This window comes from Erinaceus europaeus, chromosome 1 (genome assembly GCF_950295315.1).
Source record: "Erinaceus europaeus chromosome 1, mEriEur2.1, whole genome shotgun sequence".
NCBI lineage: Eukaryota > Metazoa > Chordata > Mammalia > Eulipotyphla > Erinaceidae > Erinaceus > Erinaceus europaeus.
Window position 1 is genome coordinate 103,270,882 of NC_080162.1, and position 15,356 is coordinate 103,286,237.

Consider the following 15,356-nt stretch of genomic DNA (forward strand, 5'->3'; position numbering starts at 1 on the left):
GACTCTGGAAGAAAACACTAATTATCTCAAGGTCATCAGAGAGCTGAAAGCTGAAATAGCTGAGCTAAGAACACAACTAGTTGAACAAACTAAAACAGTATCAGAACAGGGTAACAAAATAGGTGAACTCCAGAAAACAGTAGAGGTCTGCAGGTGTCTTATCTTTTTCTGCCCCTCTCTGTCTTCCCCTCCTCTCTCCATTTCTCTCTGTCCTATCCAACAATGATGATAACAATAATAACTACAAAACAAAACAACAAGGGCAACAAAAGAGAATAAATAAATATATATATAAAAAGAAATGCTACAAATATATATCTGGAACCAGAGAAGACTTAGAATTGCCAAAACAGTCTTGAGAAGAAGAGGCAGAATTGGAAGCATCACACTCCCAGATCTCATGTTGTATTATAGGGCCATCAAAACTGCTTGGTACTGGAACATGAATGACACACTGACCAGTCGAATAGAATTGAGAGCCCAGAAATAAGACCTCACACCTATGGACATCTAATCTTTGACAAATGTTCCCAGACTATTAAATGGGGGAAGCAGAGTCTCTTCAACAAATAGTGTTAGAAAAAATGGCTTGAAACATGCAGAAGAATGAAACTGAACCACTATATTTCACCAAACACAAAAGTAAATTCTACGTGGATCAAGGACTTGGATGTTAGACCAGAAACTATCAGATATTTAGAGGAAATTATTGGCAGAACTCTTTTCCACATAAATTTTCAAGACATCTTCAATGACACAAATCCAGTTACAAAAAAGACTATGGCCAGTATAAATCTATGGGACTACATCAAATTAAAAAACTTCTGCATAGCAAAAGAATCCAATACCCAAATCAAGAGATCCCTCACAGAATGGTTGAAGATCTTTACATGCCATACATCAGACAAGAGGCTAATAACCAAAATATATAAAGAGCTTGCCAAATTCAACAACAGGAAAACAAATGACCGCATCCAAAAATGGAGAGAGGACATGGACAGAATATTCACCACAGAAGAGACCCAAAAGGTCAAGAAACACACAAAAAAATGCTCCAAGTCTTTGATTGTCAGAGAAATGCAAATAAAAACAACAATGAGATACCACTTCACTTCTGTGAGAATGTCATACATAAAAAAGGTAGCAGCAACAAATGCTGAAGAGTTTGTGGGGACAAAGAAACTCTCCTTCACTGCTGGTGGGAATGTACATTGGTCCAACCTCCATGGAGAGCAGTCTGGAGAATTCTCAGAAAGCTAGAAATGGACCTACCCTATGATCCTGCAATTCCTCTTCTGGGGATATATCCTAAGGAACTCAATACACCCATCCAAAAAGATTTGTGTATACCTATGTTCTTAGCAGCACAATTTGTAATAGCCAAAACCTGGAAGCGACTGAGGTGTCCAACAACAGATGAGTGGCTGAGCAAGTTGTGGTCTACATACACAGTGGAATACTACTCGGCTATTAAAAATGGTGATTTCACCATTTTCAGCCGATCTTGAGTGGAGTTTGAAGAAATCATGTTAAGTGAAGAAAGTCAGAAACAGAAGGATGAATATGGGATGATCTTACTCTCAGGCAGAAGTTGAAAAACAAGATTGGAAGAGAAAACACAAGTCGAACCTGAACTGGAGTTGGTATATTGCACCAAAGTAAAAGACTCTGGGGTGGGTAGGTGGGTGGGGGAGAATACAGGTCCAAAAAGGATGACAGAGGACCTAGTGGGGGTTGTATTGTTATGTGGAAAACCGAGAAATGTTATACATGTACAAATTATTGTATTTATTGTAGAATGTAAAACATTAATCCCCCAATAAATAAATTTAAAAAATTGTTTTCTATTAAAGGTTTATAGAAAGTATAGACACTGTGGTTGGGTAGATACCATAATGGTTCTGCAAAAGACTTCCATGCCTTAGGTCCCAAGGTCCCAGGTTCAATCCCCAGCACCATCATAAGCCAGAGCTGCTGAGCTTTGCTCTGGGGTCAGTCGGTCTCTCTCTCTCTCAAAATAAACAATAAAATTAAACTTAAGAGAGTATAGACACCAAGAGCTAAAAGTAGTGACAGTACCCAAGAAGGTTTTTTTTAATAGTAATTTTGCCTTTATTCTTTTGGTATTTTTGAAATCCATTTCCTTCATAGATTAATTTGCTCTAAAAAGCAGTTCATTTACACTTAATAGAATTCATAGAAAAGTCTACCAGTGAATAACATTTTCCTGGTGATCACTCCAGTGGAATCTCTTTTTACATTTTTTTTCAAAGACCTTTCCTTTGCTCTTTTGTGTTATGGAATCAATTTATACATTCTTATTGAAGAACAAAGAATTCAGAGATAAGATTGATTTTCTTTTTTCTAGAAAAGAAACTAGTAGTCTAATAAATGAAGGTAGTTGGAGGGAATTGAGTGTGAGTATTTGAAATTAGATGTTTCTCAAAATGTAAACATTCCTATAAAAGTCCTCAAACAGTTCTCAGAAAACTATTAATAACACATTTTATCTCCTTTGCAGTTAATTGTGATAGATTTTTTATATTCATGATACAGTAAAAGAATAAGATAGGAATAATACAATAAAATAAGAATAAGATAAAATAAGATAAGCTGAAAACAGTAAAATAACGTATGTGCTCTAGTTTACATAATAACCCCACTTAACGTCATCAGTATGGAATTCTAGTTCACAGGTCTTGTGAATAGTGCCTATTTTACAGTTTCCTTTAAAAAACTGGAATATGATTAACGAATCAGTCATATTAACAATGTATCTTTGTCTAAACATATCAGAGTAGTTTGAGTTACTCTGTTAAGACGTTTGATCTGATGACTAAACCACTAATTTTCAAGAACCAATTTAATACTTTAATGACATCTTGATTTTCTTGAATATGTTGTGTTACCAGCAGGTGGAGCTCTATACATACAGAAGGCGCAGCTGAAAGGTCCTTTGTTTAAATTCTGTAACCCTGATGTATCATACGGTCAAATATGATCTGTAACTTATATTTCAACATATAGTGTAGAAAATTATGTGTGGTGGAGATAGAAAATGGGTACTTAAATATTTTTAGCTATGCTTTTAAGACATATGCATAGTTCTTATTCATTTCTCATTGCTAAAAGTAAGTATTTGGCACATTCTACTTTTGATTGAGTGACGGAAACTAGGTTTTTTTTTTTTAACGTCCCTTTAACTGAGATCAGATTAGAGTACAGATCTCCAGTTTTCTTTGCTTGACACATTGCTCTTTCTTATTTTTCTTCATTTATAATTAAAACTACCTAACAATTAGCTATGCCTCAGTTCTCATCTTTTTATGCTCATTGGATGATTTCACCTGATGGGTGCAACAGTGCACATCAGGGATTCCCCATTGAGTCGTTCTTAATTTTGCCTCTTCAAAGTTGATCTGGCTAGTTGTTATGCTGCTAACTTCTCCACATTCCACACTGCTTCTCACTGTTTCTGATCAGAGAGTCATTATAACCTATTGATTAAGAGCACTGGTTTTGGAATAAGATTAGATCTTGGTCCTACTATTGTGAGATGTTCATCTTATTTTATTAATGATTTACAAAATTATAGGGCAATAAGGGGGTGATTCCACACCACTCCCACTAACAGAGTTCTGTGTCTCCATCCACCTCTAGTGGAAACTGCCATATTTCCTCTGAAATATCACAGATATGGGTTGACTATGTATTTTTTTTCCTCCAGAGTTATTGCTGGGGCTCAGTGCCTGTACTATGAATCCACTGCTTCTGAAGGCCATTTCCATTTTTTTTGTTGCCCTTGTTATTGTTGTCATTGCTGTTGTTTTTGTTGGATAGGACAGAGAGAAATCCAGAGAGGAGGGGAAGACAGAGACACCTACACCTCTGAATTTCCTTCCTTTTTCCTCTTTCTTCTCAGATAAGAGAAACAGTGCCTGACTTCCTCTGGTGTTTTTCAGATTCTCTTCCCGTTTAAAGATTTCTAGTCACAAATGTTCTGGGTCCTAGTGGTTTGGGAATTGAGAGCCTTCTCATCACCTTCCCTAACATGTCATCCCTCTGGGAGTATGGGCCAAAATTCTTTCAGGGGTGCAGAATGAAGGAGGTCTGGCTTCTATAATTGCTTCTTCGCTGGACATGGACATTGGTTGATTGATCCATACCCCCAGCCTGTGAGGCTTTATTATTACAGTTTTCTTTTTAATTTACAAGTTTTTATTTGGCCACTTGAATTCCATTCTTTTAAAATTCAATATTTTTTGTTTTTGAGGTAACCTTGGCTTATTATAACTGTTTTAAAGTACAGTTTTGAAATTTTTTTTTGAAGTACAATTTTTTACCTCCTCAAACTACATTACCTCATTACCACACCCAATAAATCACCAATATTCTTTTTTTTATTATTTTTATTAGTGTTTTAATAATGATCGACAAGATTATGGGATAATGGGGGTACTTCCCACCACCAGAGTTCCGTATCTCATCCCCTCCATTGAAAGCTTCCCTATTCTTTTTCCCTTTGGGAATATGGACCAAAGATCTTTATGGGGTGCAGAAGGTGGGAGGTTTGGCTTCTGTAATTGCTTCTCCTCTGGACGTGGGCATTAACAGGTCAATCCATGCCCTAGCCTGTTTCCATCTTTCCCTAGTGGGGAAGGGCTTTGGAGAAGTGGAGTTCCAGGATATAGTGGTGAGGTCGTCTGCCCAGGGAAGTCAGATTGGCATCATGGTAGCATCTGCAACTTGGTGGATGAAAAGCATTAAGAGGGAGTCAGGTGTAGCGCAGCAGGTTAAGCGCACGTGGTGCAAAGCACAAGGACCGGCTTAAGGACCCTGGTTTGAGCCTCTGGCTCCCCACTTGCAGGGGAGTCACTTCACAGGTGGTGAAACAGATCTGCAGGTGTCTATCTTTTTCTTCCCATCTCTGTCTTCTCCTCCTCTCTCCATTTTTCTCTCCTAACAATGACAACAACAATAATAACTACAACAACAACAAAAAACAAGGGCAACAAAAGGGAAATAAATATATATGTAAAAATAATTTTTAAAAAGTTTAAAAAGAAAAGCATTAAGATATAAAGCAGAACAAATTGTTTAATAATCAGGAACCTAAAGGTAAGAATATAGCAGATGAGATTTGGTATCTTCATGTTGGGAGAATCTAGGAAGTTTACTTTAGGTATTTTCCAAGGGGCCCATGACTTTATTAATTTTTCTGCAGAACCGTTATGCTGTCTCCTCAGTCAACTTTACTAATTTTTGCCTGAACCTAATAGCTAACATGAAGGTGGGCTAAAGGGATTGCCTGGGGAGATGGTGTCAGAGTTGGAAATAGGGCTAGAAAGCTGCATCAGGGCAGAGATATGGGAAAAGTATATAAATACCATTAACTGTAACCCCATTGTTCTGACCTAAGGCCCATATCTATTCATATTTAGCACAGAAGGCTGTGTAACCTCTGCATCCCTGTCAGCCTGAGCTCACAGCCCACGGTCATAGCTAGGCATTCTAGTCTGCACTCATTTAGGATCTATCTTCCTTGACCCAGTCTTCCTTTGAGAGTGGGGCAGTTTTCTACCATTGTTGTTCTACACTGAAGGCAAAGTCCTGTAGAGGGCTTATGATGTTGTTCCTGGTGGAGATGACCAGTGATGGGATCACCAATATTCTTTTTTTTTTTTTTTGCCTCCAAGGTTACCGCTGGGGCTCAGTGCCAGCACTATGAATTCACTGCTCCTAGAGGCCATTTTCCCATTTTGTTGCCCTTGTTATTATTATTGTCATAGCTGTTGTTGTTGAATAAGACAGAAATTGAGAGAAGAGGGGAAGACAGAGGAGGAGAGAAAGATAGAGACCTGCTTCACCGCTTGTGAAGCGACCCCCCTGCAGGTGGGGAGCGGGGGGCTTGAACTGGGATCCTTACGCTGGCCCTTGCGCTTTGTGCCATGTGCGCTTAACCTGCTACACTACCGCCCAGCTCCCGGGATCACCAGTATTCTTACCAGAGTTCATTGGACTACAACCCCTTCTAATCTCCACAATCACCACCTTTGTTAGCTTCAGTTTTGCTATTCATATCCATAGTTTTTGTTGGGTTTTATTTATTTTCCTGACTTTGTTTTTCCTCTGTGAGTGAATCATTTTATATTTACATATTATGTAAGTTCCTTCAGTATTTATCATATATCTGTGTGTGTTTGTGTGTGTGATGAACTCCTTCAGCTACTGATTGTCTGAAGAGCTCATAATGCCTCCTTGAAACCTGATTGCTTACTTAACAGTATAAAATATTTTTGAGTGGAGGCCTTTTCATTCAGAACTTTTAATGTATCCCGCCAGTTCTTTCTAGCCTTTAGAGTTTTTGTTGAGAAATCAGCTGACAGTCTTGTAAAATTTCCTTTATAGTGTAACTCTGCTGTTCTCTAGCAACCTTCAGAATAATCTCTTTGTCTTTTATCTTTGCCACTTTAACTGTTGGGTTGTCGAGAAAGTCATGACACATTTTTACACAGAAAAAACACATCATGAGTTTTCAGCAATCCAGTATTATGTGCCTTGGTGAACTTAGGTTTGGGTTCTTTTTTTTTTTTTCTTAGAGTCCATTAAATCCCCTGGATCTAGAGGTCTAGCCCCTTCTTTTAATTTGGGGAGATTCTCACATAAAATGTCTTCAGATATGATTTTTCTCCTTTTCTCTTTTACTTCTGTGACATGAATGCTGTCCCTCTTGATGCTGTCTCATAACTCAATAAAGAAATTTAAATAATGATTTAATATTGATTTACAAAATAATAAGATCACATGGGTGTAATTTCCCACCTTTCCCACCACCAGAGTTCTGTGTCCTTATTCTCTCCATTGGAGATTACATTAGTTCTCCTAAATTCACAGATACAGGTTGCCAGTAATTTCTATAACTCTATATATACACCATTTTTTCTATGGTCCTGCCTTCTTTTTCCTTTCGGTCCACACCCCCTTTTTATTTGTTGGTATTATCTTTTTATTTATTTATTGGATAGAGATAGCTAGAAATTGAGAGAGATGGGGGTGATAGAGAGGGAGAGACACAGAGAGACACCTGCAACACTGCTTCACCACTCACAAAGATTTTCCCCTGCATGTGGGAGTTAGGGGCTCGAACCCCGGTCCTTATGCATTGTAATGTGTTGCTCATTGTAATGTGTGTGCTCAACCAGGTATGTCACCACCTGCCTCTGCCCCTCCCCCTTTATTATTATTTTTTTGTGTGTGTACCAGAGCACTGCTCAGCTCTGGTTTATGGTATTGAACCTGGTAGTTTGGAGCCTCAGGCACTAGAGTTTCTTTGCATAACCATTTTGCTTTCTACCCCTGCAGACCAAAATTCTTTGTGGGGTGCAGAAGGTGGAAGGTCTGGCTTATGTAATTGCTTCTCTGCTGGACATGGATGTTGATAGATGCCAGCCTATCCCTGTCTTTCCCTAGTTGGATAGGGCTCTGGAGACGTGAGGTTCCAGGACACATTGGTGAGGTCATCTACTCAGGGAAGTCAGGTTATAATCATAGTAGCATCTTCAATTTGGTGGCTGAAAGTCAGTAAGATATAAAATGTTTAATGAACAGGAACCATAATGTAGGAACAGAGCAGATGGGAATAGGCATCTTAGGGTGGATAGAATGCAGGCTCATTTCTATGCTGATTTTTTCATATATGTTGTAGTTTTTTTGTTGTGGTGGTGACAAGAGCAAACAGGAGCATTTAGTCTGTACTTCAAAGTGTTAATCTTTCTAAACAACATTTGTAAATTGGGATGCTTATTCTATCTATATCATCAGGCTGTAGGGAATCTTTACAAAAATATTGCATGTAAAGCATTTAATAATAAGTTGTTAGTTGTATGTTGCTTTCTAAAAATGATCTTTACCACTTCATATTCAAAGCTGTAGGCATGACTCCTTTTCAGCCCGCTGAGTCATTGAGAGAAATTGCTGATGATGGAATAGAGAGTGCACATCTTCTCTGCTTCTCTCCATGTCCTTCTCCTCCCACCATCTCACCAAATAGTCTCTATAATTAAACATAGATTACTTGAGAGAAGATTGATGGCTCCTATTATGCATCTGGTTTTCAAAAATCCTTGACTATAAGTCGCTTTTGTTTTCCTCATGTTTCAGTGTTCTTATATATGTCTACCTCCCCCCCCCTTCATGCCTCTCTGTTTAGTTAGCTATTTCTTTTTTCTTTTTTTTTTTCCTCCAGGGTTATTGCTGGGCTCGGTGCCTGCACCATGAATCCACCGCTCCTGGAGGCCTTTTCCCCCCTTTTTTTTTGTTGCCCTAGTTGTTGCAGCCTCGTTGCGGTTATTATTGCCATTGTTGACGTTGCTTTTGTTGTTGGATAGGACAGAGAGAAATGGAGAGAGGAGGGGAAGACAGAGAGAGAGGGGAGAGAAAGATAGACACCTGCAGACCTGCTTCACCGCCCGTGAAGTGACTCCCCTGCAGGTGGGGAGCCGGAGTTAGCTATTTCTTATAGTTCTTACTAGAATTTTTTTTAAGATTAGTTATTTTTCCCTCTCCACTCACGACTGGTTATTTGCAATGTTACTTTTCTTTCTATTTTTTAAAATTTCTATTTATAAAATGCAAACACTGACAAAAACCATAGGGTAAGAGGGTACAACTCTACACAAACACAATTCCCACCTCCAGAACTCCATATCCTCCCTCCCCTGATAGTTTTCCTGTTCTTTATCCCTCTGGGAGTATGGACCCAGGGTCATCATGGGATGCAGAAGGTGGAAGGTCTGGCTTCTGTAATTGCTTCCCTGCTGAACATGGGTGTTGGCAGGTTGATCCATACCTCTAGCCTGTCTCTCTAGTGGGGCGGGGTTCTGGGGAAGCGGGGCTCCAGGACATATTGGTGGGGTCGTCTGCCTCGGGAAGTCCAGTTGGCATCATGTTAGCTTCTGGAACCTGGTGGCTGAAAGAAGAGTTAACATATAAAGCCAAACAAATTGTTGATTAATCATTAACCTAAAGGCTAGAATAATTCAGATGAAGAGTTGAGGGGTCTCTATTTTGTAGATAGTAGGCATATTTTTGTTATATTCAAAAGAGCCCATGACTCTACTAGTTTTTTTTTTAATTATTTTTTTATTTTTATCCCTGAGCCTGACATCTGATATGCAGGTGGATCCAAGTTATTGTCTGGGGAGATGATGTCATGGCTGGAAAAAGGATCAGAAAGCTGGATCAGGGAAGAGAGTAGCTCCCAAGTATGGGAAAGGTGTATAAATATTGTTGACTGTAAACCCCATTGATTTGATCTGATCTGGGGCCCATATTCAGCTTAGGAGCCTATATGACCTCTGAATCCCTGTAGATCTGAGCTCACATTCTGTGGTCATGAATAGGAATGTTCCAAACTGCCCCAGTTTCAGAACCCATCTTCCTCAGGTGTAGCATAGAGTATGTTGTCCAGCCTCCCTTCAGAGGATGGAACGTTCTCTATGGTTGTTGATCCAAGTTGAGGGCAAGGTCCTATGGGGGCCCACAAAGGGGTCTGTTGTGTTGTTCCTGATAGAGATGACCGGTAACAATGGAGAGAGGGATTTATTCAAGGTCTAGGTCCATCATGTCTGTTTGGGAATCTCAGGACTCCCTGACTAGGGCACCAGCTGATAGGGTGGCCTGATAGTGACTAAAGAGTCATTGTTAAAGTATGCCAGTCTCTTGCCCTTATTCAGCTTTTGCAGTCCTTATTTTGATAAGGTTAGCTTTGGAGAAAGTGAGGGAAGTATAATAGGAAGTAGATGAGGATATCTTGGTCTAAGTAGAAACTATTCATTGGAACTTTATGGTGTCTTTTTAGGTCTTTCTACTTGCTTGCTGCATATACTGACTCACTGCAGACTATTGTGCACTTTTGCTTTCAGGTATATATTTTGCCCTAACTTATGGATACATGTGAACATATGCCCTATCTCTTGGGACCTGGTCCCATGCAATGTTACTTTTCATCAGATGATACATAGTCAGTGATACATAGTAACTTACTATACTTTGGGTTTTTACTGGTGCTGGATTTTAGATGTGTGCTACATCTTTTAAATTGAGAAAGTCAGAATGAAGAGCTTTCCAGGGCGAGTGTTGTGTCTTTTGAAGAATTTTGAATTCTGGCATTTGCTATGTCCTTTTATCTTTTCCTTAAATGCACCACATACATGTTGTATATCCTTGCACACACATAGACACATGTATGCACACACACATATATTTAATATCATGTATTGTGGCTGACATGTGGCCTCTGTTCAGGACTGATTAAAAAGTGATTATCATGGGTGAGGAAATAAATACTAATGCTGGTAAGTAGATTAAGATCTACTTTTTTCCCCGTCATTCACAGTACTAATTCTTTAATGCTGTTAATTTTTGTTTCCTTCATCAGGACTGCAGGTTCCATTTTAACACCAGAAGGCATAGAAAATATATAGTTCACCTCTGTCAGTCTCTGATTTTCTATTTGTGGAGGTTGTGTATTATAGATGTGTTGATACTATTTGTCTTCTTGCTAATTACATCATCTGGAAAATATATTAAAATAGACCTCATGGGGAAGATTGTTTCTTTTCTTTCTGTTTATACTTTACCATGTTTCATTAAAGAGATGACAGGGTTGCCTTTGTCCTCATAAATAGATCCAATTTCTTTTTTTTTTAATATTTATTTTATTTATTCCCTTTTGTTGCCCTTGTTGTTTTATTGTTGTAGTTATTTTTGTTGTTGTCGTTGTTGGATAGGACAAAGAGAAATGGAGAGAGGAGGGGAAAGCAGAGAGGAGGGGAGAAAGATAGACACCTGCAGACCTGCTTCACCGCCTGTGAAGCGACTCCCCTGCAGGTGGGGAGCCGGGGTTTGAACCGGGATCCTTATGCCGGTCCTTGTGCTTTGCGCCACCTGCACTTAACCCGCTGCGCTACAGCCCGACTCCCCCCAATTTCTTTTTTTTTTTTTTAAATATGGAACACTTTACGAATTTGCATATCATCCTTGCGCAGGGGCCATGCTAATCTTCTCTGTATCGTTCCAGTTTTAGTATATGTGCTGCCAAAGCGAGCACCTTTTTTTTTCCTGAGAGACACTGTAGAGAAGTCCTGAATTATCTCTTTGTCAGAGCTTTGCTACAATTCTACTGTTGGTATAGAAGAAAGTAAAAAGAGCTAGTTCTTTGGCATGTTCTGTTTGCTTCTTGGTATTTTCAGAGACAGATAAACACAAAACTGTTTATTAAAATCATTTTTTAGGGGACAGGTGGTGGTGAACTTGATTAAGCCAACACATTATAGTGCTCAAAGACCCAGGTTCAAACCCCTGGTCCCCACCTTAATGGAAGCTTCATAGTTGGTGAATCAGGCCTGCAGGTGTCTGTCTCTTTCCCTTTCTTTTTTTTTATATTTATTTTCCCTTTTGTTGCCCTTGTTGTTTTTCATTGTTGTTGTAGTTGTTGTTATTGATGTTGTCATTGTTAGATAGGACAGAGAGAAATGGAGAGTTAGGGGAAGACAGAGAGGGGGAGAGAAAGATAGACACTTGCAGACCTGCTTCACCGCCTGTGAAGGGACCCCCTTGCAGGTAGGGAGCCGGGGGTTCCAACTGGGATTCTTACACCGCCGGTCCTTGCGTTTTGCGCCACGTGTGCTTAACCTGCTGCACTACCGCCCGACTCCCTCTGTTTCCCTTTCTACCCCTCTTAGTTTCTCTTTGTCTCTATCTAGTAATAAATAAATAAAATGTAAATATAATTTAAAAATCATTTGTAAAAAAACCTTAAAATGAATATAAAATATTATTTAAAGAGTACAATATTGCACACAGTTGTGAAATAAAAGTCTTCATAGCACACTAAAGTCAGGTAAATAATTTTTTGATTGTCTGTGGATTATCATTGCTTAAGAGTTTTTATTTGGTTCCAAGGAGGTGACTCAGTCACAGAACACTGCTTTATATATGTGAAGTCTGGCACTGTATATGACAGAACAGTTTTCTGGTCTATCTCTCTCTTGCATACAAACCAAAATTTTATTAAATATTAAAAAAAACAGGGTATAGCAACAAGCTGAAAAACAGAATGAGTAGAAAGAATTATTTATTTACTTATCCTGCAGGTGAAAAGATTCTTTAGCATTGGAAGTGATTGATAGACGCTTGCTGAAGGAAACAGGACCCAAACTGAATACCAAAGAATCACAACAGATGAGGGATGCATTTTCGGGAGGTTTCCAATGCAAGTTCAGGACTCTTTAGCAGGACTTACAGAATTTAGCAAAGCTGTTCTACTCACAGCGTTAGCTACAGCAGGAGGACACAGATTATAATTAACAGGGAAAGGCAATAAAGGCGGGGTCTACGAGAGTCCTGGCAGAAACTTCTAGTTCTTTTAAATAAGATTTTAAATAAAAAAATTAAATCATGGTGCCTGCACGACAAAGCCACTGCACCTGGTGGCATCTCCTGCCCTCCCTTCTGCTCCCTTCCTCTCCTCTTTCCTCTCCATTTGATAGGACAGAGAGAAATTGAAATTGAGAGGGGGAGGGGAGCTAGAGGGGAAGCGGGACAAGAGATACACTTTCAGTACTTGCTTCATTGCCCATGAGAATTCCCCTCTGCAGATGGGGAGCAGGGACTCAAGCTCAGCTCCTTGCACATGGTAACATGTGCGCTTAATCAGGTGTGCCACCTCCCAACCCCCAAGCTCCTAGTTCTTTTCCAGTGTGGTCATGTGGGTAGCACTTACTTCATTGAGTAATATGTGATAGTACTCACAGAGTACTGGCAATTAGGACAGCTTATCTAAGCTAAGGTGTCCAAGGCTGACAGTCGTTTTTCCTTCCTTCCCTGCATTTCCTTTCTACCCTTACTTCCCTTCCTACTTCCCCTCCTTTCCTTTTTTTTACCCCTTCCTCTCTTTCTCCCTTTCTCTCTTTCTTTCCTTTTTTTTTCTTTCTTTCTTTCAGTTGGGGTGGATGTGTAGACATAGTTAGCTATCTAGATAGCTGACCTTAGCCTGGAGTCCTTCCAGAGCATATGCCTTATGGCCCACGACCCCCACACCCATAATTTGGGATAGACTATTTGGCATTGCTCAAAGTCCCTGAGTCAATAAAGACAGGGCATTCCAGAGGTTTATCTCCCTGGAGCTGGCGGGCAAGGGCCAAACTTCTCTTGGGGCAAGGTTAATCCTTTCTGGCGGGTGTTGAGGTGGGGGGTCCTCTGTATGTGGCCACAACATGAGCTGAAATACAGTGGTAATGTGTAGACTATATGTAGAGATTGTTGTGGTGACTGCAGTGGCAGCCTGTACTTGAGAGTATGAACTCTGAACTGGACTACCAGATTTCATGTGAAATTTATGACAGCTGGGTAATCTGGAATTTATTTGTAAAATAAAGGAACTAGCAGTACTTAGTATGTTGTGAAGATTAAAGAAAGATGAAACATTTAATATTTTCTGGCACACAGAAATCAAGAGATTATTCAATTTTTGATTATTCATTCTTTAACTACTCACTTGATCCTTGAGCATCATTTGGTAAAGACACGACAGACTTCAGACCTTTGTTTCTAGATACTTAGTGTTGTGTCTAGAAGATTTGTAACCTTTTACATTTTAGCATGCCAAATAGGAGCTTAAGTATTTTTTACCCAAATCATTTTTGCATGAGATGACAATACTATTATCCCAGTTGATCTGTCCAGAGATTTTATTTTAATGTATTAGCTGTTGAAAGGGGCAAGGTTAATAAACAACAAGTTTTGGTGAGCTGGGATGCTAATGTGAGCTTTCTTTCTGTTTGCATTTACACAGGTCTGTATATGATGACCAGCCTAATGCACACAAGAAATTTATGGAAAAGTTAGATGCCTGTATACGAAATCATGACAAAGAAATTGAAAAGATGTGTAACTTTCATCATCAGGGTTTTGTAGATGCTATTACAGAACTCCTTAAAGTAAGGAGTGATGCAGAAAAACTGAAGGTAAGAAATATTGAAATATTCTACTTACCTGTTTGATTACTAAAGTATTAATTTGTAGGGCATATGCAAAAATCCTTATAAAATGTACCACTTTCAAGAAGTCAATTGGTATATATATCTGGGAAAGCTCCTTAAAATGCTGTACTACTATAATTGTTATGCTAATGACAAGGGTAATTTTTTTTTTCCTGAAAAACAGTAGTGCATTGATTTAATGGATTTCATTTAATTCAGACAATGAACTTGAAAATTGATTTTGGGAAGGCCTCATTTAAAGTTTTGAATTTCAGAAGTGACAACATGATATTTATACAAAAAAACTATCTAAAAGCTTTAAAAACGTAAATGATTTTGTTTTCAAAATTGAAACTTCAGTTTGATAGAAATAGGCAGTTTTCTCGAAGTTGATCTATAGTTTTTGCCACCGCAAAAAAAAAAAGTTATATTTTTAAATGTGACATGGATATTTTTAGTCAGAATACAAAATATTTAGTTAAAAGATTTGTCCTACTTGTTTTTCTTTAGCATTTGGAGAGCTTAGCCTACAGATTGACCCTGGTTCATGAAAGGTTATGATTAGAAAACTATTATATAAAGGATATTCAGATAACAAGAGACCAAATACAGCATCAATGAGGTCACTGAACATCTTTGTTCAGAAATTAATGAGATTTTTAATAAACCAGTGTGTGCTTCCTTACTATGATGACCTAATGAGTCACTTAGTATGTGGGAAAATTCGAGGTTGAGCCTTGCCTGCACCTGCAGCATTAAAATGTTGCTGTGGACTGAGATTTCTGTGTTTGATGTTAATCAACCACCCAGTGTTTGCATTCAGCAAAGTATGCATGTTTAATTACCATAAAATGCAATCACCATTTCCTACAGACAGTGAATGGCACATAGACCTCATTGAAGTTATCAAAAAAAGGCCCAGTGGTCAATTGGGTCAGTGATTTGAATTGTTTGACAGACTTAGAGAAGCAAGTAAAGTTCAAAAATCTTGCGTAAATTTGAGAAGTTTGCCACAGAATCTGTTAAAAAGAACTGTCATAAGTAATTGAAGTTAACAAAAACTCTTTTCAATCAAAAGTTCAAGTTCAAGCTGTAGAGTTAATTTGAATTTGCATTTCTTTGTCCTAAGTTTCTCATGAAGTATGATCTGATTACAAGGGTGAGCAGTTACATCAGGACAGTTTTATGTTTATTTGTCTAACTAAGGTGAAATTATTTTTAAGGTACAAGTTACTGATACCAATAGAAGATTTCAAGATGCTGGAAAGGAGGTAAGAAAATATAACAATTCTGTGTATTCAACATGTTGATTCG

At 38.6% G+C, this 15,356-nt stretch overlaps 1 protein-coding gene and 1 non-coding gene across 5 annotated transcripts in view; one reads left to right on the forward strand and one right to left on the reverse strand.

Moving 5' to 3' along the window:
- EXOC6 (exocyst complex component 6) overlaps positions 1 to 15,356 on the forward strand; it is a 208,150-nt gene that overhangs the window by 47,988 nt on the left and 144,806 nt on the right. For 3 of the 4 annotated variants that reach the window (XM_060191952.1, XM_007516793.3, XM_007516792.3), the window contains exons 2-3: positions 13,856 to 14,027; positions 15,266 to 15,313. In XM_060191952.1, the coding sequence (XP_060047935.1) occupies positions 13,856 to 14,027; positions 15,266 to 15,313 (220 nt within the window). The remainder of the gene's footprint in view (positions 1 to 13,855; positions 14,028 to 15,265; positions 15,314 to 15,356) is intronic. The other variant, XM_060191945.1, reaches the window with a different exon arrangement.
- On the reverse strand, positions 11,004 to 11,110 carry LOC132542698 (U6 spliceosomal RNA). Its single transcript, XR_009553666.1, has one exon. It is a non-coding gene; the product is annotated as a U6 spliceosomal RNA (small nuclear RNA).